The sequence below is a fragment of the Colletes latitarsis genome, chromosome 2, assembly GCF_051014445.1.
Source record: "Colletes latitarsis isolate SP2378_abdomen chromosome 2, iyColLati1, whole genome shotgun sequence".
Lineage (NCBI taxonomy): Eukaryota > Metazoa > Arthropoda > Insecta > Hymenoptera > Colletidae > Colletes > Colletes latitarsis.
Window position 1 is genome coordinate 26679831 of NC_135135.1, and position 25390 is coordinate 26705220.

Sequence of the window (25390 nt, forward strand, 5' to 3'; positions counted from 1 at the left end):
AATGGTCGAGTACTTGTGAGAGCGCGATCCCTCTGGCGGCGAGCATGGGAAGCGACGCCATAGAATTTACATTTACGTAAGAAACGGTAGTAATTTGTTTTCAAAACTTTTAAATCTCACATTTTGCAGGCCTCTAGTCAAAGTTCTCAGCCTGAAGTGAATTTTGTAAAAGTAAATGGTAATATCAGTTGGATTATGGCGAACGAACGAGATCTCACAGCTTTGAAAATTGAACAGGGTCGAGAAATTATTTCACTCTTATTTTGTCCACGCTGTATATCAAGTTACGTAATGGCGATCCACAACGTGCTGCTGAAAAATTTGTAATGCGTGTGCGCGCGACAATTCGGTCAAGGGTAGCGCGGAGGTAAATATCCTGGCGTAGGAGATTTATATAACTTGATTCCGTGTGCTACAGTCCGCGTAGACCTTTTCCATGGCACGTACGACGGACTTAGGGTTAGCAAAACTATTCGACAGGGTGGTTTCTATATTTTTGATATCGATAAAAGAGTAACGACTTAATCTACAATGACACCTTTTTTTTTCTAGGCCTGTTTACATTTGGACACCCCGTACATTCGTGATATTCGACCCTCCAAGAACGACGAGGATAAAATTCGTAATTGAATAGGAGAAAAACGAGATCTACACTTTTAAAATACCAACATCGACGATTATGGAGATTTTGGAAAAGAATTTTTTAACAACTTCAAAATATCAATGACTATATCGTGTAATAGATAAACAGTGTACAACTAGCGTTTGGAGAAATTTCAATTACTGATCGATTATACTATACAGGGTGTTCAGCCACCCGTGGGAAAAATTTTAATGGGGGATTCTAGAGCCCAAAATAAGACGAAAGTTAAGAATACCAATTTGTCGATGGAGGCTTCGTTAAATAGTTATTAACAATTAAATTCAAAGATTTCAAATTGTTCTGGAAAAATTATTTTCGGTTGCGGGGGTCAATTACAATAATTTTTGGTCATTACACATACCCCCGAAATCCTATCCACTTTCGAGAAAAAAAATCGGAAAGGTGCTGAAATTTTTTGGCGAAAAAAAAATTTTTCAAATCGTTCTCAAAAAAATATTTTCGGTTACGGGGGTTAATTACAATCATTTTTGGTCATTACACATACCCTCGAAATCCTACGCACTTTCGAGAAAAAAATTCCTTACCGAAAATCTAATTAGGCGCCTAAATTTTTCGCCAAGAAAAAGAAAATTTCAAATCGTTCTGGAAAAATTATTTTCCGTTGCGGGGGGCAATTACAATCATTTTTGGTGAATAGACATACCCCCGAAATCCTACCCACTTTCTAGAAAAAAATTGGAGAAGTTTTGAAATTTTTCGACGAAATTAAAATATTTCAAATCGTTCTGAAAAAAATATTGTTAGCTGTGGGGGTCAATTACAATCATTTTTGGTGAATAGACATACCCTCGAAATCCTGCGCATTTTCGAGAAAAAAATTCAGAACGAGCGGAACTTTAAACGTTAATAACTTTTTAACAAAGCCCCCATCAACAAATTGGTATTCTTGATTTTCGTCTTATTTTGGCCTCTAGAATCTCCTATTAAAATTTTTCCCACGGTTGGCAGCACACCCTGTATAGAGAGTAATCAACCAGAAGTAATTTGAAAGAATTTGTGCGAGGCTTTGTCTTCAAAAAAATGGCTTTAAAATTAAAATAATTCATATAGAGCACGATTTGGACATTGGTACAAGTAGAAATAGCGACTAATGAGCAGACGCGCCGTGCAAATCGTATTCAATAAACATCATTCGAATAAATTTTTCAAATAAATCGCGATTACTATTAAACGAAAATAACATTATCGAAAAATAGGAGCATTTCCTGGCGCGAAAATCTAGCCATTTCAAGCGTAAGCCATATAATTCGAACTTTCGGCTATGCCATCATAACCTATAAAACTTTAATGTTAAGCATTTGAAAAGTTCCGTACAGCTCGGAACCACCGCTAGAGAGAGTCGACGAGAATAATTGCGACACCATTCGGCTACCACGTCCCGCTAGTCGCGTAAAATGGCAAAATAATAAGACGATGCACTTTCCCTGTAACTCTGTTCGACTCGTTATTTCCACATTCGCGACAGATCCTGTGTTTCGTAATGCGCCCCTAACCGATGAAAGTAAACGCTCCCGTTAGAAAGTTCATATCGTAGCCTTTAATCTAGTTTTTCACACAAAAAAAAAACGTCAAAACAGGGACAAATAAAAATACAATATGGCGGAAGGTGATACATTCGCATGGATTTAAATTCAATATTTTCGGGTCGCGATGGGGACAGAAAATATCGGGGAACGTCGAATAAACTATTGGATTTAACGAAATTTACGACCGATCATTAAACGCAACGTATGGTTCGACGATCGTACAGGGTCGCAAACAGATAACCTTTCATCCGTTCGTCGCGTAATATTTCATAAATGAAATCTTTTATTTTCATTCAACCGTCAACAGATAAAGGGTTATTTATTTTTCTTCCCAAACTTCTTACCTACATAAAAATCACGCCCAACTCCGGTCGCTCGACAGACATCGGAGCAGGTAAACCCATACAGCAGTTTTCGGTTTTAGCTCGCAGGAATACTAGTGGAAGCGACCGTTACGATTGCAACGAGGCATTCGAGGCATCCGAAGTCGCCGGTCGCAGCCGTAAACGCAAAGCAAACATTTCGTCGATCGGGGCATTCCGTTGTGGACACGATGCAAATAGTAGATTTATTCTCGCGCGTATAGTTTTCGAGGAACGTGTGAGTAAACGCGAAAAACAGAAACGCACGAACGGAGCGAGCGAGAGGCAGCGTGACGGGTGGCGTCGGTCAAGTAGAGCGAGCGAGAGGCACGTAGGGCAGGACGGGAGAGGACCACGGCGGTTGCAACGTGACCGACGGATCACGTGATCGCGTTGGCCAATTGCAAGGTTCGCGGTGCCAGCGGTCACGTTGCACTCGGCGTGGCTCGGGCTCCCCTTGCTCTTACACGCTGCCTCACCTTCTCCACGCTTGCTTTTAAGTTGTACGTTCGCATATGCGAGCGGCCGTTCTCTCCGTGTGCCGAGTTTCCCCGTCGCGAACGTCCAACAATTCGTCATCGACGAAATCCGTGCGATTTTTGCGCGACGATGCCACCTGTACCGCGATCGTTGCGCGACGAATACCAACGGATGTGAACCTTGTGCCCCGCGTATGTGTGTGCTCGCGTGTGCTTTGTGATCGGTTCCACGGGTCGCGATTGATTCACCGGCGTAGCTGAGAAAAACGCAACAGCGTATCGCGTCCAGATAGAATGCACACGCTCGAACACGATCGTAAGTATCTGGTTGGCAAATACGCGCGAACGCGGCTCTCGACCGACGCGCCGTTCTGCTCTGTTGGTAATTTCGGATCTGTGACGTTAATCGTCGGATTAATAATCGTCGAATGCAGTCGTACGTCCAGATGCGTGCGTTCACATTTTACTGGACCGAGAAACAGGTATCCCTGTTCAGCCAAAGCACGTGAACGCGAATCTGTTCGTCCGAACGTCTGTCGCTAGTAGGAACGACGTAGTCGAGAGAACGAGCTGTTTGGTAAACGGGGGTAATCGGTAAAAACTTAGTCAATTATTCTCGACCGAGAACGTTGACTCGAGAACGAGTCTCGAAGTGCACGTACTCGTCGATCTTCGTCGACTGGATTCGAATTACGTAGTTACCGGATCGGTAGTCGTTTCAACCACCCGTGTGCAGTTTTTGTATCCGTGGATCTCGACGATCTCATTGTCAAGGTTGCCCTAGCACTCGAAGCACCGAGTACGATTTTTACGAAGTTACCACGTGAGTAAAGCAGTGCAAAGCTTTCTTTACGCGAGAGGGGGATGGGGTTCACGACATTTAAACGAATTTGCCTTCGATGCTTATTGGTCTTTTGTACGTTGATCTTTGGTCGCATCGATCGATCAACGGTTCGGCTTACGTGACGTACTGTCTGTGTCATGCTCGTCACACCTGTCTGCAGTCACGTAGCTTTCGACGAATAGTAAACGGATACGAAAATTAATACGTAGGAATAACCTAATGATGTCATAGAAAACCCTCTGTTTTATCGACGGTGCAGTGGGAGGTATCGCAATAGTTACGTCACGTTTAATCGAAAGAAAAGCGATCGTGTTGACGGGCCAGCGTGTCGTTCTTCTTGAAATTGAATTGAAATTTCGACGCGTTTGTTTCGTTCAAAACCTGGTCTGCTGTCGCGACAAATCGTTACAGTTGCAAATATCGCGGGAACAAATTCGGACGTAGAGTGGCTCTCGAGTCGAGCACGATCGTATCGGTTTATTTCGTGCTTTTAAAGTCCGCTGAGAAAGCCACGAACTTCCTTGCCGACTAAGTCTCGTTGAAATAAGACGCGTAATTGATGCCCCATTTACCGGCGGCGGGAAATTCAAAGCATTTTATCGAGAATTTCTATTCCAGATGGACTAAGCAAGAATGCATAAATAGTTAAATTATATTATTATCGAGCATCGTGTAATTCTCTTTCGTAAAGTTTTAATCCGTGTGTTTAATTAAATTAATGCTATCGTTGCAGCGCTCGGTGGAAACTTGAAATTGCTTCGGGGCCTCGGGGTTAAAAAATGGGTCACGAAGTTGGAAAATGTTCGCGGCGGAGTTGCCTTTTAAAACGTCTCGCGGTTCGCGGCGATACACGGGGGAGTACGTGCAACGGTAATTCACGCGGCGGAAACGTTGCCAAAGGTGCTGACTTGTTAGCGAAAACATTGCCGTTTCGCGAAGCCCAGGCATTATAATTATATAACACGAGTCTATATTCGGGCATGATAGGGAGCGAATGGTAGTTACGTGATTCGACCTGGAATTAATCTGCAGCTAACGAAGTTGGACGAAAATAAAAATCGCATCCCGAACCGTATCGTATTGTTTACCGTACCGGTTTTAACGATCTTTCGACTTCGTTTCCAAGGGAGCAGAAACGCGAAAGAGGGTCGGAAGTTGACCCGACATAGTTAACACTAGATCTACGGGTATCGATCCCACATATATTTATCGATACCTTTCATGTTGACGATTACCATAAAATACGATTTTTCTTTTAATTAGAATATGTATTCGGGCCCATTGCATCAATCAAATTCAACATAAGTTGTTCAAAAATGTAATTATTTAGATCACGGACGGTATTTCCGATTTCAATGATTTTTGAATATGTTATAGAAATCTTCGTTAAATAGTTATTAACAATTAAATTCAAAAGTTTCAAATCGTTCTGGAAAAAATATTTTCGGTTATGGGAGTCAATTACAATCATTTTTGGTCATTACACATACCCCCGAAATCCTACGCACTTTCGAGAAAAAAATTCGAGAAGGCATAAAATTTTTCGACGGAAAAAAAAATTTCAAATCGTTTTGGAAAAAATATTTTCGGTTGCAGGGGTCAATTACAATCATTTTTGGTGAATAGACATACCCCCGAAATCCTACGCACTTTCGAGAAAAAAATTCGAGAAGGTGTGAAATTTTTCGACGAAAAAAAAAAATTTCAAATCGTTCTGGAAAAATTATTTTCAGTTGCGGGGGTCAATTCCAATCATTTTTGGTCATTACACATACCCCCGAAATCCTACGCACTTTCGAGAAAAAAATTCGAAAAGGTGTGAAATTTTTCAACGAAAAATAAAAATTTCAAATCGTTCTGGAAAAAATATTTTCGGTTGTGGGGGTCAATTACAATCATTTTTGGTCATTACACATACCCCCGAAATGCTACCCACTTTCTAGAAAAAAATTCGAGAAGGTGTGAAATTTTTCGACGGGAAAAAAAAATTTCAAATCGTTTTGGAAAAAATATTTTCAGTTGCGGGGGTCAATTACAATCATTTTTGGTGAATAGACATACCCCCGAAATCCTACCCATTTTCCAGAAAAAAATTCGAGAAGGTGTTAAATTTTTCGACGGAAAATAAAAATTTCAAATCGTTTTGGAAAAATTATTTTTGATTGCAGGGGTCAATTACAATCATTTTTGGTCATTACACATACCCCCGAAATCCTACGCAGTTTCGAGAAAAAAATTCCTTATCGAAAATCTAATTTGGCGCCTAAATTTTTCGACGAAAAAAAACATTTCAAATCGTTCTCGAAAAATTATTTTCGGTTGCAGGGGTCAATTACAATCATTTTTGGTGAATAGACATACCCCCGAAATCTTGGGCATTTTCGAGAAAAAAATTCAGAACTGACTAAACTTTAAACGTTAATAACTTTTTAACGATGCCTCCATCAAGAAATTGGTATTCTTGATTTTCGTCTTATTTTTGTCTCTAGAATGGCCCATTAAAATTTTTCCCAAGGGTGGCCGAACACCCTGTATATAACGGGTGGGCTTAAAAATCAAATTTAACTAATTTTAGTGATTTTGAATCTATTACCTTAGACTCTAACCTAACCTAATTCGTTGATTAGGAATATTAGATTAGGTTAGGTTAGGCTATTTTCCATTCCCGGCGGTTATATGCATAGAAAAAAGTTGTTTAAAATGTTGATTTCTATAACATATTCAAAAATCACCGAAATTATGAGTTCTGCAATTTTAAATATGGAATCTGACATCCGTCAAATCGACGGTTTCCAGTAAATCTAGCGTTAACGTTGCAATGTTCATTAGAATCTAAGTTGATAGTTTTAGCGACGAAGGTAATTTTCGTTTCAATTTTACTCTGTTCGTAGAACCGTGAATCGTTTCTTTGCTCATCGAACAGTCTCGACGGAGGTGGCATCGGATCGCCACGACGAGGATGTAGTCGCGCGCGATATGAATCGACGAGAGACGACCAACCAGCGATACGATTTTTGTTCGTTCCCGTGAACAGCGAAACGATTCGAACGAGCGTCCTGACCTTGATAACCTAAAAAAACCGAAGCACTCAGCTCGGGGCAGAATTCGTCGGGATGACGGTACTCAGAGGCTGAGGATCCTCAGGTTCGTCCAAAGTCGTGAGGGGGCAGACTCGTCGAGTCCCATTAGGGTTAAAGACACGGACGGGGAAGAAAAGAATAGTACGAGTAGGTGGAGCAGAGATGGAGTGACGATCGATTGCTCAAAAATGCGTTGCCCCGATTGAACGATCGTCACGATTCCGTCGAAAGAGTGGCAGAAAAGGGGACTACTGAAGGGTCAGTGGATCAGAGGAAGACGCGAATGGTGACCGAGGAAAGGCAGGAGAGAGGGAAGATGACGGGCAGCCGTAACAGGGAGATAAATCCGGAAGCGGCTGTACGCGGCGATGGCGGGAAACACACGGTCCATTGGTTCCGCAAAGGTCTCCGACTGCACGACAATCCGTCGTTGAGGGAGAGCCTAGCCGGTGCCTCGACCTTCCGGTGCGTCTTTGTCTTGGACCCGTGGTTCGCCGGAAGCACCAACGTCGGCATCAATAAATGGAGGTGAGTTCAAAATGGACCTCGAGAACAGTCGCGAGGAATCTTCGTTTTAAATATTATTTCATGTTACTTTGAGTATCCAACTTGTGGCGACGCTTACTTTATCCACCGACGAGTTCACAAGCAAATCCAGAATGTTCCTTTTCCCCATAACTCTCGAGCAAATTCACGCTTACAAACTTTATTCGTGAAGGGAGAAACCTGAGAAGAAATTCAGAGTTTTCTCCGTACTTGCAATCTTTCTCTTTCACAAGTAACTCGACAGGCAGTTTGTTCTTAAAGGTAGAATGTAGCCTTGAACGGAACAAGTTTGCTTCCTTTCTACGATACGAAATACGATACGAAATGGCGGTTAGAGCAAGACTGAGCCAATGGCCGCGCCCGTGGCCACCAGAGGTCCCAATTGGCGGGCAGAAAGATCCCCAAATTCGGGACCTGGGCCAGCTAGCCTAGCTATGAGCGTCGCGGTGGCCAGAGAATGAACTAATTCTCGAACACAATGCATAATAAAGGGATGAACCTTTTTGTATTCGCACAACCCCATTCTAGACTAAATTCTGTTGAATATAACTTTCTAACAAATGTTTTGCCCACTGTCCTAGAACCTTTCCATAAAAGTTTGCGTCCTCGACAGGTTCCTGCTGCAGTGTTTGGAGGATCTGGACTGTTCCCTGAGGAAGCTGAACTCCAGGCTGTTCGTGATACGCGGACAACCGGCGGAGGCTCTGCCTAAACTGTTCAAAGAGTGGGGTACGACGAACCTGACCTTCGAGGAAGATCCTGAGCCGTTCGGCCGCGTCCGGGACCATAACATCTCGACACTCTGTAAGGAGCTTGGTATCTCGGTGGTCCAAAGGATCTCGCACACTCTCTACAAGTTGGACGAGTGAGTCCAAAGCATCTTTGACCCAATCAGCGCGTGTCCAATTCACCCCCCGAGTCTCGCCCTTCTCTCTCGGTTGTTCGTCGAAACTCGATGTTCGATTTGCTTTAGAATCGTGGGCGTGTTGGTAGCTCGACGAACTTCCTGAGCAAACGGTAGCTTCGTGTTTCAGGATTATAGAGAAGAACGGTGGGAAGCCCCCGTTGACGTACCATCAATTCCAAAATGTCGTCGCCAGCATGGACTCCCCGGAACCGCCTGTGTCGACCGTCACTTCCTCCTGCGTGGGATCGGCCTACACCCCTCTGAAGGAGGACCACGACGATCATTACGGCGTCCCGACCCTCGAGGAACTCGGTAAAACACCGCGAAATATTTCCGGTGCTTGGCCAACGCGTCCACGTCTCGACGAGAACTCTTTTTCTATTGGAACGACAGTTTCAACTCGTTAGGTAGCAGTTAGGTCTATTTAGAGGACACCCAGGGAACCAGTCTTTTGTACCTTGATAGCTAGTATAATTATTAAATACTGTAAATCATGTTTTACGGCCACCGGGGATTCATTCTTATGTACAAATCCGCTCCGCTAACTCTGTTAACCTCTTAGATACGGCTAAATTTTGCTGTTCTCTACGTGAGTACTTTGGAGTGACACCTGACTCTGGCGTATCAAAAAACAAAGACTGTATAATCTGTCTGTATACTGTTAACATTGTTATAAAACGTTGTGAAGGTATAGTGTGAAACTCGCTTAGTTCAAACAGTGACCGAGTGAGCCACTAGAGCGAGCCACTGTAGCGGCGCATCGTGCCTAAGAGGTTAATTTTAAGTGATCATCATTCCGTCGATCAAAGATTCTTATGTAAAAACGAAGACCATCGGTACATTTCTGCCAACGATTCGTAAGTTTGTTTATCACGGCTACCGGAGTCGACGGACTCCTTAAAAGCATTTTCAACGGCGCGCTGATTGGAAAAGGCTTCCCCCAGAGTTCTCCAATTGTGAACAAAAAAAAAGAAATAAAAATCTGCCGGTGGCAAGTCCGGAGTGTGAAACGCGTGGACCATACACTCGTATAGGTCCTCTTCCACTGACCAATGCCGTAGGTTCTATTTGACGAAGCTTTCCATGCGTCTGGACCATCTATACCATATCTTGCGTTATTTAGACCCATTGTATCTTCAGTTGTAGGGGGGTCATTTGAACAGTTCAAGCTCTAGGATAAAGGATAGAAGTTGGATTTGTAATTGGGAAATCTCAGAGAAATGTTAACCCTTTAATAGTGGTCAAGCACCGGTGAACAACGTCGAAGAGAATGTATTCGATAAGAGGGGAGTAAGTTGTTCCGATTGTTGACAGGCTTCGACACAGAGGGGCTTCGACCCCCCGTGTGGGTGGGGGGCGAGAGCGAAGCGTTGGCGCGGCTGGGTCGTCATCTCGAGAGGAAGGCTTGGGTGGCCAGTTTCGGGAGACCAAAGATGACTCCGCAATCCTTGTTGCCCAGTCAAACGGGTCTCTCGCCCTACTTGCGGTTCGGATGCTTGAGCACCAGACTCTTTTATTACCAGCTCACCGATCTCTACAAAAAGGTACAATGTCCCGAGTCGCGTGACGGTGAATCGTCGCGGGAAATCCGTTGAATAGGTCTCGCGTCGTTATTCGCGGCTCCCTTTGTTCCTTTTCAAGAAAGAAAACCGTGCTTTTCGCTTTGCTCCCAGCGCGACTTCGAGAACGCCACTTTCCAGTCGTGTTTATTCGATTACGGGTCTCGTTTGACCCACGCTAACGCTAGTACTAACCGAGCTCGTATAATTAAAGTCTAGCCAAATGATATGTATTATTTAAGTCTGAGCCTGATACAATATCTAATTGTTTACAACTGAATGCAATAAAAATAATGTATTTAAACGTTCGTCGTCGCAGATAAAGAAAGCTGTACCGCCGCTCTCGTTGCACGGCCAGCTTTTGTGGCGCGAATTCTTCTACTGCGCCGCCACGAAGAATCCTAACTTCGACCGGATGCAGGGCAACCCGATTTGCGTGCAGATTCCATGGGACAAGAACGTCGAGGCGCTGGCCAAGTGGGCGAACGTAAGTTAATTAAAAGTTTTAATCATCCGGAGCACGAATCATTAAAAAAAAAACGTTCGTTCGATAGGGGCAAACGGGATTCCCGTGGATCGACGCGATCATGACTCAGCTGAGGGAGGAGGGCTGGATCCATCACTTGGCCAGACACGCTGTCGCGTGTTTCTTGACCAGAGGCGATCTCTGGATCTCCTGGGAGGAAGGGATGAAGGTAAAACGTCGAGTCGCGTGCAGTGGCGTTTCGATTGACGTCGCCATTTTTAAATAAAAAATTACTGCAACGATAATAGATTGGTAGAGTAAAATTTTCAGCTGGTATGTGTTAACAAGACGCGATTAATTTATGTCAAGGTGTTCGACGAACTTCTCCTGGACGCTGATTGGTCGGTGAACGCGGGTATGTGGATGTGGTTGTCGTGCAGCTCCTTCTTCCAGCAGTTCTTCCACTGTTACTGTCCTGTGAGATTCGGCAGGAAGGCCGATCCGAACGGCGATTATATCAGGTAAACGAGCCGTAGATCCCAAAGTAGATTCTTAATAAAAGGCAAAAGTAGCTGGTACTTCCTGTTGGAACGTGGATAACGTCTGAACAAAATTCTATTCGAATCGGACGAAAGTAGCATGCGATATAGGGACGTCACAAACACACAGACTCTTATATCAGTAGCAATACCACCGATGGTTACGAATGTTTAAAGTACAAAGGTGTAAACATTGACTTCAATTGTAAAAATCTTGCAACTTTAAAGTGTGATTTGATACTGCATAGCGGATCAAACACGAAATCAGTCGTCTAGCGTTCTGGCTCTAGTTCTAAGGACTATCGCGGAAGGAAGTCGCGTCTATTGAAATTTAATAAAAACAGACGATTCCGTTTCGTGTTTTCTCTTTGTATTCTAACCCGATGTCAGACGGTACTTGCCGGTTCTGAAAAACTTCCCCACGAGGTTCATCCACGAACCGTGGAACGCACCGCTCAGCGTGCAACGGGCCGCCAAGTGCATCATTGGCCAGGACTACTCGTTACCGATAGTCAATCACAGCAGAAGCTCCAGGATCAACATCGAGAGGATGAAGCAAGTCTATCAGCAGCTGAACAAGTATCGCGGTAACGGTAAGCTTTATTTCATTCTACTCATCCTTAACGATTCGTCAAGCAATCTCTTGTGGGGCCCATAGTCTCCTGTTTTTGCCACCAGAGGGACCGATCTCTCGCAAGCGAGATCGACCAATTCCTATATACATATACATACCTCGACTACTCAATATTCTCTGATAAAGAGATTAGATTAACACTAAAACACCACGCAACATAATTGCAATACAGACACTAATTCAACACTCTAAAGGCAGACTATAAACCCAAAGAAAGTACTCAATATTCTGTCGTTTAAGGGCCTGCTAGGATACTTTATTGGTGGGTCCATTAGCAGGCCCTGGCCCAAATGTTCCCCTTTCCTTTTCCATCTCTCATCAACAGGACCCCACTTAATATTCTCTTAATATTCTAAAATAAAATTAAGCTACCGAGACTGTTTTAGAAGTGTTCCTCTGTATTGTTGCAGGAGCATCCCTCAAAGGGGAGACGGTCGGTGAGTAAAAGCGTCGTCCTGCTACCAATTCTTTTTCTTTTCCCACGTGTTTCGCTTATTACCAAATGAAAGGACGTCTTCCCACGGTTAGACGAATTTGCAATAACCCGTACAACGGGCAACTTTTGTGCAAGGGTTGCTGAACGCGTTGCCACCGCCGCCGGTGAAGGAAACCGAGGAGGAAACGAAGCAGAAGCAACCGTCGCCGCCCCCGGAAAGCCAGCCGAAAATGGAGGTCCTAGATCAGACGACGCAGCACCAGCACCAATAACGACAGCTGCAGCGGCGTCGTCGCGACCATAACGCCACGATGGGAACAAACGAACTCTCGATTCGTTGTCTTTCTTTAATTTATATTATTTATTAGCGTTCATCAACCGGTGAACGCTACCAGGCCACTCGGAAGTCTTGAATATTCAGAGAAATCTCGAATCTAACGAGGACAGCTAATTTTAATGTATATTTTCTGTCTTCGTGTGTTTTTTTAAACATACTTTACTTCGTTACTTTGATAGGATTGCGAAAGGGTACGTTGCCATTTATATATACAATTATGTATTCGTACGTGTTCGAGACTAGTCTATTTCCAAAATGGCTGCCCGTTACGTGGTTTTGTTTGGATCCGTATCGTTAAGATGAACGTTTGAGAAAGTATTTTTGCACCAACAGGAGCGTTGTAATGTATATTTGCGACCAGGGCCCTCGATCATTTACCTTCTCGAGACTCCCAACTATGTTAACCCTTCGCGGACGTAGATTTTGGAACACGAATGTATGGAAGCCCGGAACAATTGAAAAGTTATTCCAATGCGTATATTTTATTGTAATTTTAATAAACTGTTACACACCTATTAAGAAAATTAATTCTCGTTTCATTTACGGCGACGTATTTCCAAAGAATATCTCTGTGCACGTCCAAGGCTGTACAGGTTATGTTTGTGTACGATATTCAGATATAAAAATCGTATAGGTTAACGTTCATGTTAAAACATTGATTCATAATCAGTGTCTTTTGAAACACCAATCGAACCACGATCTCGATCTCTTTATTTTCGTTACAAATTACATAACCTCTAACATTGATTTAGTGTTTCATCCATATATTCATATTATCGTCCGCAAAGGGTTAACACGAATAAACATGCGTAATAAATAATATTTTTGGTAGAAGGAGCAATATCATTCGACCCTCGCTAGTTCTGGCTTTCGACGAATAATAATAATAATATTAATATTACAAAATTCCATCAGAAAGCTTGCACTGGAATATGAAATAATAAAGTTTGGATTTAGAGACAGAGGCAGACGAATAGCAGCGACGTTGCTTTGTACCAAACTATTATTATTAGAACATGTTGAAAATTTGAGAACCCCCGGCAAGAATGTGACCCATACCAAATGGCTGGGTCGTGATTCGTCTTGTGATAGTGTTTGCCTACGATGAAAACCACAAAAAAAAGTATACGTCCAGAGGCAAGAGACGGAATGTCTGATTAAAAACAGTAACGGTGACGTGCACTTTATATTCTTATCGCTGTACATAAAACACGTGCGTCATAAATAGATTTTTCATGTAATAACCGTCTGACGATTATTTTTAACGGCCTCCGAGACATCTGGCTCACCCACGATCCGACGTCCCCATCGCCCATCGACGCCGCCTACATCCAACAAGGATACGTTATTCACTTACCTCCGCGAAAGAGGTCGACCTCTCAACTTTCGACCTGGGAGAATCGAGCAAGTCCGCCTAGAAAGCTGTAGAAAAAAACGTTACCTGTTTGATCTCGAGCTTGTAAAAAGGCACGTGTTACGGGTCAAGGGGCATTTTGTGCGTCGCTAGTAATTTATTTCCTTCCTCTACTGTCTTCGTTACCGTGGGTCAGTGTTTCTCAAACTCGGGGAATTGCATCTCAATCTTTGTAAGAACATAGACACGTGTTACGTACACTTAATCCTTGCATAACTTCTGTAATACGTGGATCAATAACAGAACTTACGTTTCTTGAAATTTCACGTCATGATTACTGCTGGTTATAAATTCACTAACGTTTCGTTGGTTCTACGTCTAGAAAATTTGTTAAATACGACTACTTCGCGTACAATTTCGTCGTGACTACTAAAGAATTGTAAAGATCCTATTGGGGAGCGTCTGAAATTTGTGAAACACTGTCGCGGACGAGGGGGGGAGGGGGGCCAAAAGAATTAATTACGATATCCGTCCCCAGGTGGCGACGCTCGCACCACGCAGCGGACAATGCATTACGTCACTCGGGTTTTTTTTATTTTTTCATGTCAACAAATGATATATTTTTAGTGCCTATAGTACTTATAGTTTTACAGTACATTTCTCGTTAGATTTAAACAATTACAAATGAACATTCTCCAACACTCAAAGACGGAACTCTAATGTTTCTCCTTTTCGCAAGCTACCTTTCGCGCACTCGTGCTCGCACGCACACCCACACGCATACAACGCATGCAATCTCGCCCCTCGGTCTCTTTCATTCGATCGTAACTGTTTTTTTTTTTTGTTTTTTTTTTCAGTTTTGTTATACTCCCATTCGTTCGCGCGCTCGCTCTTAAATTACAGATTTATTTATTTTATTATTTCCTTCCCTCGCGTCTCGTGTGTGTGTATGTATATGGTTTTTTTTTTTTTATTTTTTCTTTGTTACAAACGCTTGTATGTTCTCTCGTGGTGCGTTCCTCTCGCGACGCAAGTAGATCCGAAGTTCACGATTCTCCGAAATTACGCGGCGAGCGATTTTTCTCTTATTTTTGCAAACTAACGCCAACGCGTCGATCGTTTGGGAATGTTTAGGAATCGAAAAATAAAGTGCAACGGCGGAAGTTTCTTTAAAATACGATTTTCCCGCCAAAATTTCGATCGCCAGCCGGCCACAGAGCGTCAGGCTTAGCGTGTCGTTCGTAAATTCGCGAACCGCGGGGATTTCCCCGTTTTCCAGGGGACCAACGTTCGACGAGAAACGCGATTTCGAAGCTCCACGATTTGCCTGCCACCGAGGTACGGATTCACGACCTGCTCGATTTTATTTGGAACGAAAAATATCGGAAATATTGATGACAACGGTACAAAGTTACCACGAATTTAATCTCTGTCACTAACCTCTCAACTACGACTTTTCAATCCAGAGCGACACTATGAAGCTTCTTACTCAAATTTCAGTGGTTTTTAGAGTCGCAGAGAAGATGAGAAACCATTGCACCGGTCTTCAGGTGATATAATTTGAGAAAAAGTCAACGAACAACAAAGATTTGTAGGTTAGTCCATGATAGAGGAGCTTGCAATGTTAGTAACCTCTCAAGTACGACTTTTCAATCTAGAGCGACACTTTAAAGCTTCTTATTAAAATTTCAATGGCTTTTAGAGTCGTAGAGAAGATGAGAAACCAGTGCACCAGTCTTCAGGTGATATAATTTGAGAAAAATATACGCTTAGCGTCAACAAACAACGAAGATTTGTAGGTTAGTCCATGATAGAGGAGCTTGCAATGTTAGTAACCTCTCAAGTACGACTTTTCAATCTAGAGCGACCCTATGAAGCTTCTTACTAAAATTTCAGTGGTTTTTAGAGTCGCAGAGAAGATGAGAAACCATTGCACCGGTCTTCAGGTGATATAATTTGAGAAAAAGTCAACAAACAACAAAGATTTGTAGGTTATTCCATGATAGAGGAGCTTGCAATGTGACTAACTTCTCAGGTACGACTAAAACGACATCTGAACTTAGCTTTGATCTAAAGCAACAGTGCAAAGCTTGTTATTAAAATTTCAATGATTTTTAGAGTCGCAGAGAGGTAACGATAGATTGGAGATGCATGGTACGTCGTTCTTGGAGAATTAAGTCGGCTAACGAGGATTGGGCCTCCAGGAGGGAAACGGAGAAACTCTTGGATGGGAAGAAAGGTACGGAAGAAAGGAGAATCGAATAGAAACGGTTTGGATCTAGCCAGCGAAAGGAACGGCTCGATTACAGATAAAAACGATATCGGGCGTGGAGGGGGAGGGGGAGTAGGTTTCGAAGTCGGCTGCTCGCGAGCCCGAGCATTAATTTTCCGGTGAATCCCATCCAATTCGAACTCTGACAAACCGCTGCCTTCGAATACGATCCTTTTTTGAACGTATTGGCAAAAGTCTTCTTTATTCGTTCGTTTTTTCTTGCCCCCTCTGCCCCTCCCGCCATCAAATAAACGTTGGAACATACTTGCGGGGCCATTTATTGGCATCCATCGCCGATTGCCAAGATCGTTCCAGCAACACTACTCGATTCGCGATTAATTGCAAATGATTCTATAAGAAAGCCGTGATCCAGGCAACAAATAATACCTAGAATTTTCCAATTGCTGTTCAATATGGCGATCGTAAAGAATCCGTGGACTATCGAGCCGTTCGCCGTCCGTGAATGGAAATGGATTCGACGAGGAGGGAAAACAGAACGTGTGCACGATGGAAAGCGTCTTTGGACGCGTCGCAGCACGTGTTCGCGTGCACGCACGCCATGTTTAAGGTCACGTGCGGCCTCTAGGAACGGGCGAGGTTCGAATCGGTTCGAGGTAACACGATCGGATCGATAACCTAATTAATTAATGACCAACCAACCTGGCCGCGTTTCTAAGTCCGTAAGTGCACATGCTTCGCGATGCACGAGCAATCGCTGCCGTGCAACGACGACTTCCTCAACGATTTTTGCCTTATCGGAATCTTCCTGCGTTGCAAATTAACGTTACTCGATTATGCGACCCCCTGACTTACGAACGTTGCGCGAGTTTGCTTAGGATCTCGAAAGAAATAGTTAAAATACATATCGTTGGAAAGAGGAATTACAATGAAATGTGTTAGCATCTTTGGGAAAGCTGACGAGGATGTGGCCGCAAATATGTTAAACAATGCAAGAACCACGATAGAAGTGCAGGTTCCCAGATCGTTGGGAAGCGACCGACAAAATTAAACGTCGACGATGTCTCGAGACAAGTTGTCGGGCGAACGGTGAACAACGATGTCCTCGATATTCAGCCGCGTCAGGCACGTGCACGCGCACGTGATTTAATTTGCCAATTAATTACACCCGTCCCTCCGTGGAAGCGGCGGTGGAACTTCGACACACTTTCTTAAAAGTTTCCAAACAAATTACGCGCGCCCGACGGCAATCGGCGAAACGCTCCGCGGTCCACCTTGCCGACGAACTCGGTAAAACGAAGCAGCCAACGGGACGTGAAACGTGCAAAAAAGTAACAGACTCCTACGGGAGAAACAGGCAGAGGAGAAGAGAGGGAAAGTCTCGAGATTCGTCTTCTCGACAGCGTCGGTAAAATCGCGCGAGTCTCGTCGACTTCGTCGGTAAAGGCGTCGCGGATTCTGCCGGCTCTGTCGGCGAAGCCGCGCGGATCGTCGGTAAAATCGTCCGATCCTGGTCGACTCTGTCGGCAAAATCGCGGCGATCCGCCTTGCCGACGGGCCGCGAATTTCGGAGAAACGCGCGGTTCGATCGAATTTCGCCCAGGCAATTACTGTTTAATTGTCTCCATTCGTTCGCGAATGCTCGTGAATCCTCGCCCGTCGGGATTTTCACGTAACAACGAACTCTCGCGGGCATCTTCATCCTGTAATAACGTTTCGTTCGTTCGCGTCCGTACGGGAACGTACGCGCAACGTAACGAGACCCCCCGACGTTTATTCTTTTTTTTTCTTTTCTTTTTTTCTCTCGTAATTAAATGTACTCCATTTTGTCGGTACAATTAGTGCGTTAACTAATCTATACTATTAACTATGTTCACAATAATCGCTACAATTTACTCATAGTTCATAGTATAAATGTCGACAGCTTACGGTACGTACGCTACGCTAACATCGGATTTAAAGTCGTAGTTTTTTTTTTTTTTCAAGTGTTTCTGCACGTGTGAGTAATGTGTGTGTGTACGTGTCGTATATATCCGGCGCGCCATCGAAGATTCAATTCCTCTCGATCGAACGCGTCGTATCTTCGATTGCGTGTCTCTCTCTCTCTCTCTCTCTCTCTCTCTCTCTCTCTCTCTCTCTCTTTCGTTCTCTCTCGTTCTCTCTCGTTCTCGTTCGATCACAAAGGATCGGGGCATTGGTGGCTGTGTGTCCCTCTTTTTTTTCTTTTTTATCTTTTTTTATTCTCCCCCGCTTTTACTCTTCGAGTATCGTTTTTTTTTTTTTTGTGTTTCCGTTAAGGCAAGAGCAGAAAAACAAAGTCAAGGAGAAAGATGTAAAATTTTCGCGAATATATACCGGGTTGCTCGTGGCTAAAGCGACGCGATCAGCTCTCCTCTCTCTCTCTCGTGTTTCTCTTTACGCGCGACCACTTTTCTCCCCGTTTCGTCGTTTCCGTTCGTCCCCCCTCCCCCCTCCCCGTCTGTCATCGTTGGCACTTCCGCTCCAACTCTTTTTTTTTTTTTTTCCCCCCCTCCTTCGATCGGTCATATCGTCGAAAACCCTCGCGGACATAATGACTCCTCTTTCCCTCTGTTTCTTCTTCGTTTTATTTATTTATTTTTTTTTCTTTTTTTTCTTTCTTTTGCGACAAGCGACGACGTTTAATTGATAAATCCTACGTAAAACTCTACCGCGCGCTAAGACACGCCTACTTTACTTGCGGGCACGAGGGGGTTAAGTATAATATATTTATTTACGTTACGCGCTTAAATATCGTACAACGGCTAAGTAGTTTTACAGTACGTCAACACCATTTTTTGTCCTCCTTGATTTCCTCTAAGTACCGTTTTTTAATTCTCTTTTTTCTTTCAGGTTTTTTTTTCGGTTAACAACAACAGATCTTACTTAAACTCTAATTATGTTTCTGATTTGTTACTTTCTAAGGCCTTGTTACTAGCACGAATCCTGCTGTCGCTAAGGCAGTGGCTCTTTTAACGCACACTCTCTCTCATTCTCTCTCACACGCCGTACTTTTCGTTCATCGACTCGCATGCTTCGTCGGCGTTCACGCATTCGGGCACTCACACCAAATGCATACCGGGTTGTGTTTTTGTTTTCTCCGTCGTTATTGGCTTTCCTAAAACATCCTTTGGGTGGAGTCGCGACCGGACTTCCGGGGGCTCGATTTTCCACCAATTTCTCTCGGTCGATCGAAAGCCCCACGATCAACCACAATTTTTTTAGAGAAAACGCCTCAAACGATATGTTTGGGCCGTTTCAAGGGTTTTATAATCGTCAAACTTTGCGTGTTTTATTAATTCTAAGTAAGAGAAACACGTGTTTATGAACGTAGGAAACGAAAAAAGTCGAGTCTATATATAGGAACGGAGGGGTCGCTCGATCACTTGCGAGAGAGACAAAAGTGTAGCCCTCTGGTGGCCACTACGAGAGGTGACGTTAGAATCAGTGGAATAGGAAGCAAATTGCAATAGTATTTAGTGTGTTTACAAAGTAATCTTTATCAGCAATCTGATAAGTGACGTCAGAATCGGTGGAATAGGAAGCAAATTGCAATAGTTGTATTTACTGCGTTTACAAAGTAATTTCTATCAGCCATTGCTTCTGATAACTGACGAGAGGTGACGCCACAATCAGTGGAATAAGAAACAAATTCTAATATTTATATTTAGTGTGTTTATAAAGTAATTTTTATAAGCAATTGCTTCTGGTAAATGACGAGAGGTGACGCCACAATCAGTGAAATAAGAAACAAATTCTAATATTTATATTTAGTATGTTTACGAAGTAATTTTTATAAGCAATTGCTTCTGATAAGTGACGAGAGGTGGCGCCACAATCAAGGGACTAGTAAGTAAATTGCAATATTTGTATTTAGTGTGTTTACGAAGTAATTTTTATCAGTAATCTGATAAGTGACGAGAGGTGACGCCATAATCAGTGGACTAGTAAGCAAATTGCACTATTTTTATCTAGTGTGTTTACAAAGTAATTTTTATCAGCAATCTGATAAGTGAAGAAGAGAGGTGACGCCATAATCAGAGGAATAGGAAACAAATTCTAATATTTATATTTAGTGTGCCTATAAAGTAATTTTTATAAGCAATTGCTTCTGATAACTGACGAGAGGTGACGCCACAATCAGTGGAATAAGAAACAAATTCTAATATTTATATTTAGTGTGTTTATAAAGTAATTTTTATAAGCAATTGCTTCTGAAAAGTGACTAGAGGTGACGCCACAATTAGTGGACTAGTATACAAATTGCAATAGTTATATCTAGTGTGTTTACGAAGTAATTTTTATCAGTAATCTGATAAGTGACGAGATGTGACGGCACAATCAGTGGACTAATAAACAAATTGCAATATTTGTATCTAGTGTGTTTACAAAGTAATTTTTATCAGCAATCTGATAAGTGAAGCAGAGAGGTGACGCCATAATCAGAGGAATAGGAAACAAATTCTAATATTTATATTTAGTGTGTCTATAAAGTAATTTTTATAAGCAATTGCTTCTGATAACTGACGAGAGATGACGCCACAATCAGTGAACTAGTAAACAAATTGCAATATTTATATTTACTGCATTTACAAAGTAATTTTTATAAGCAATTGCTTCTGATAACTGACGAGAGGTGACGCCACAATCAGTGGACTAGTAAACAAATTCTAATATTTATATTTACTGCGTTTACAAAGTAATTTCTATCAGCAATTGCTTCTGAAAAGTGACTAGAGGTGGCGCCACAATCAGTGGACTAGTAAGCAACGTGTAATATTTATATTTAGCGTGTGTAATTTCCAGCGTTTACAAAGTAATTCTCATCAGCAATTGCTTCTGGCAAGTTATCAGGCTTCCTCTCGAAATGCTACGAGTATCTACGAATCGAGAATGACTTTTCAATGAATCTTCCAAACGATCTACATTCGTGACCATATTTTCTCTTACTTGATATCATAAAACACGCAAAATGTGAACGTTAGAACGAAGAATATTGAGGCGAAGTAGCGAATGGGGAAAGAATTAAATTGGTAATTCGAGTCTCGCGAGACTGTTTACGAAATTTTTACGTTTGCTCGCGAACCTAACCTCGAACGACGTCGGAGGCGTTGTCGCGTCGTTTCGCGGTCGCGCGGAAACGAAATTCGCGGGAGCTACGCCCCCGTGAAATTGAATTTTAGGTTGGTCGAGCCTCCTCGAGAGTTTCCCCCGTTTAATTGAACGCACGCCGGAAACGAGATTGCGTCGCGCGTCTCCGACTCTCGGCGATTCTTTCGCGCCCAGAATGCAACGCTCGTCCACCGAATTCCTGGGAATCTTTGATTCCCCCCCTCCCTTCCAAACGACCTCGATGTGAAAGTAAATCACTCAGAAAGAGGGGAAATCTAAAAGATTTTGAAAAATTCGGGGAACACAGAAAGAATCGAGAAAAAATAGATCAAAATATGTTGCTAATTTGGGGTTGTAAAATTGGTCGAAAGTTTCGACGAACATAAAAATATTTATTTAATTAAAATATTTTGATATATTGATATTTATTTGAAATGTATTTAAATCCGAGGGGGTGGTTTTAGATGTAAAAGCAAGTTGAAAACGTGGGATAGAATTTTCTTTTCTGATGCTTCGTTTTCTAGATAATTTGGTTTAAATGTTTGTGGGGCACGTTGAGAAATTATTCTATCATTTCGAATGACCATTTTTTTTTTTTTTAATGAATTAGGATATGAAATACATTGTAGTGGAGCTGGGTTTGGATTGTAAATTTCGATGTAAGGGATTTTAATATGGGGAGCAATCGATTGGAGTAGTTTTGCGAATAAATATGGCGGTTACTATCCGAGGTTGATTCCATTAGAGTAATTTGCCAAAGAGAGACCCTCCCCCGCTGGAGATTTACAATTATCAATCCGTATTACAGATTCTCGAAGTAGTGTTCTTTGTAAACGAACCTAATTCTTTCGAACGATTACTCACACCCCCCAAGAAAATAAAAATTCTCAATATCAGATGTTAGAGGAAACAAATCTGGATAGGACACTGGAATTTTAACGATTTTTATGCAAATTCATACTTTTCAAATAGAATTATTGAAATGGGAGCTTTGTAGACAATTGTTTCAACCCTTAAATAGAATAATATGTATCTTACTTTCAGTATTTCTTATATTTTTGGAAATTAAGTGCAGTCTGTAGCTTCTTTGAGATTTAAAATTTTCCATAAATGGCTTCACCACCATTTACATGCTCAAAACAATTAATTCTCAATATTAGATGCTAAGGAAACCAAATCTAGGACTCTTAAATCTTAACAAGACAAATCGTGGGTCTGCTAGTAACCAATTGTCCATCCCCGAGTCAAAAAAAATCCTCTCCATCCCTCAAATCGAAAGAAAATCCTCTCCATTGACCAGCAGAACCTCCACCACCATTAACGAGCTCCTCAAAAAATTAATTCTCAATATTAGATCCTAAAGAAACCAAACCTAGGACTCTCAAATCTTAACAAGACTAGAGTATGCTATTATCCAATTGTCCATCCCTCAAATCAATAGAAAATTGACCAACAGAAGCTCCACCACCATTAACGAGCCCCCAAAAAAATTAATTTTCAATATTAGATGCTACAGAAACCAAACCTAGGACTCTCGAATCTTAACAAGACAATCATGGGTGTGCTAGTAACCAATTATCCATCCCCCAAATCAAAAGAAAATCCTCTCCATCGAGCAACAGAAGCCCCACCATCATTAACATGCTAAAAACCAATAATTCTCAATATTAGTTGCTAAAGAAATCAAACCTAGGCCTCTCAAGTCTTAACAAGACAATCATGGGTGTTCTACTATCCAATTGTCTATCCCCCAAATCAAAAAAAACCCTCTCCATCCCCCAAATCGAAAGAAAATACTCTCCATCGATCAACAGAAGCTCTACCACCATTAACGAGCCCCCCAAAAATTAATTCTCAATATTAGATGCTAAAGAAACCAAACCTAGGACTCTCAAATCTTAACAAGACCAGGGTATGCTAGTATCCAATTATCCATCCCTCAAATCAATAGAAAATCGACCAACAGAAGCTCCATCACCATTAATGAACCCTCAAAAAATTAATTTTCAATATTAGATGCTACAGAAACCAAACCTAGGACTCTCGAATCTTAACAAGACAATCATGGGTGTGCTAGTAACCAATTACCCATCCCCCAAATCAAAAGAAAATCCTCTCCATCGAGCAACAGAAGCCCCACCATCATTAACATGCTAAAAACCAATAATTCTCAATATTAGTTGCTAAAGAAACCAAACCTAGGCCTCTCAAGTCTTAACAAGACAATCATGGGTGTTCTACTATCCAATTGTCCATCCCTCAAATCAAAAAAAACCCTCTCCATCCCCCAAATCGAAAGAAAATCCTCTCCATCGACCAACAGAAGCTCCACCACCATTAACGAGCCCCCCAAAAATTAATTCTCAATATTAGATGCTACAGAAACCAAACCTAGGACTCTCGAATCTTAACAAGACAATCATGGGTGTGCTAGTAACCAATTGTCCATCCCCCAAATCAAAAAAAACCCTCTCCATCCCCCAAATCGAAAGAAGATCCTCTCCATCGACCAACAGAAGCTCCACCACCATTAACGAGCTCCCCAAAAATTAATTCTCAATATTAGATCCTAAAGAAACCAAACCAAAGACCCTCGAATCTTAATAAGACCAGGGTATGCTACTACCCAATTCTCCATCCCCCAAATCAATAGAAAATCGACCAACAGAAGCTCCGTCACCATCAACGAGCCCCCCCAAAAACTTAAATCTCAATATCAAACGTGACTAAACCAAATCTCCCCCAAAATTTGGACTCGCCCATTAAAAGTAATATCTCCCCTAAAATCGCGTGGGTCCAACTACGCCCAAATGTTCCGGATCCCCGGAACGCCACCGTCCAGGCCCAGATCCCCCTCAATCCTAGACGCAAACCGCTACTTCGAAACGCCACTCGCAGAAAAGTCTCTCGAAGGGTTCCCGACAGGCCCTTGGACCCGTTTCGTCCACAACCCGTCCCCCGGGGGACGCGTCCGTGCACGTCAGGCATCGACGACGACGTCTACGTCGACGTCGGCGACGGTGGCCTGTTTTATGCGGACGCTCCACGTTGGGCGACTTGTGAGATCAATACGTAGTCTGGTCCTCTCGCCTATCTCTCTCTCTCTTGCTCGTGCGGCCACACACAGACACACACACTCGCACACACGAGAGCGTAGCTTCTCTCCCTCGCTCTCCGTGCTCCTATCTGGCAGGACTCTGACTCTCTCGCCCATTTCCGCCCCCTCTGCTCGCTGCTGCCTCCACCGAAACCCAAGCAACGCTTCAACCTCCTCGAAACTTCCCCTACGGCCGACAGCCCGCGTCCGTCTCCTTTTCCTTCGACTCCTTCGGGTCTGGGCCATCCCCAGACCAACGTCGTACACCCTTCGAACCACCACCCCCCTCGGCCCGCCGCGCCGTCCGACATTTATCGCGTCAGCGTTATTATTTTAACGGAGCGTCGAACGACCGGCCAAGCCTCGTAAAACTCACCCCCCCAACCCCTGTCTCGGCGGAGGAACGAGAAAAGAACCGAGGGAGACTGGCCACGGTGCACACGATCCCCGCTAGAGGGACGGGGAATCGCTGGGGAACTGGGGGAAAAAAGCTAGTGACTTCGCGGTGCCGGCTGGACGGCGATCGAACGGGAGCTCTTGCTTTCCTCCAGATATCGGGAACCCCCGACCCTCCGCGCCGGAGATACATGCCTTTTTGCGCCCTATTTTCCTCCGTCCCCCACACCCCAACCCCCCACCACTTTCTCTGACAGCCGCCTCTTCTACGCGTCTTTTATTTATTTTTTCTCCGCCTTACGTCGCGAGGGTGGCGAACCCACGTATCGTTTACGCGGCATAGTCTTCCGAAACGGACACTCGATCGCGAGAAATTTATCATTGTTTGAGGCATTTCTGATTCCTGATTCGAACGTTGGAGGAAATCGGAAAATTGGAGGAAACTGTCCTGGGAAATGGGAAAATTTGAGTCTGGAAATTGATGAGCTGAGAGGAAATCCTGTGAAATTGGAAAATTTAATGAAAATTTATAGGAAAATGTTAGGAAAATTGAAGGAAAATTCAGGAGAAGTCGATGAGAATCGATGAAAGTCTAGGAAAAATGGAAAACTGGGAGGAAATCAGAAAATTCGTGAATACTGTCGGGAAAAGCAGGAAAATTTGGGTCTGAAAATTGATAAGTTAATAGAAAATACCATAAAAGTCGTGAAAGATTGGAAGATTCGATGAAAATTCACAAGAAAATCTAGGAGAAGTGGGTAATACTTGGTAGAAATCGGAAAATTCGTGAAAACTGTTCCGGGA

General features: G+C 43.0%; 2 protein-coding genes across 3 annotated transcripts in view; both read left to right on the forward strand.

Annotated features, from left to right (window-relative positions):
• LOC143351556 (uncharacterized) overlaps window positions 1–25390 on the forward strand; it is a 263840-nt gene that overhangs the window by 62185 nt on the left and 176265 nt on the right. The window lies entirely within an intron of this gene.
• Phr6-4 ((6-4)-photolyase) lies at window positions 3078–12751 on the forward strand. 2 transcript variants are annotated; one of them, XM_076783211.1, is made up of 11 exons: window positions 3078–3347; window positions 6767–7483; window positions 8115–8366; window positions 8536–8720; window positions 9723–9952; window positions 10287–10454; window positions 10522–10662; window positions 10803–10954; window positions 11363–11565; window positions 12017–12043; window positions 12178–12751. In XM_076783211.1, the coding sequence occupies exons 2-11, from the start codon at window positions 7239–7241 to the stop codon at window positions 12312–12314; spliced, it is 1740 nt and encodes a 579-aa protein (XP_076639326.1). In that variant the 5' UTR covers window positions 3078–3347; window positions 6767–7238; the 3' UTR covers window positions 12315–12751. The 2 variants fall into 2 exon arrangements, with proteins under 2 accessions (XP_076639326.1, XP_076639327.1); XM_076783212.1 differs by lacking the exon at window positions 3078–3347 and adding an exon at window positions 3547–3854.

Excerpts from the sequence above, each read along its gene's own strand:
- Phr6-4 (XM_076783211.1), top strand. The coding sequence starts at position 7,239 with ATGGTGACCGAGGAAAGGCAGGAGAGAGGGAAGATGACGGGCAGCCGT. Across the intron at positions 7,484-8,114 it reads GTCGGCATCAATAAATGGAG|GTTCCTGCTGCAGTGTTTGG; the intron begins GTGAGTTCAAAA and ends CGTCCTCGACAG. Across the intron at positions 12,044-12,177 it reads CCTCAAAGGGGAGACGGTCG|GGTTGCTGAACGCGTTGCCA; the intron begins GTGAGTAAAAGC and ends CTTTTGTGCAAG.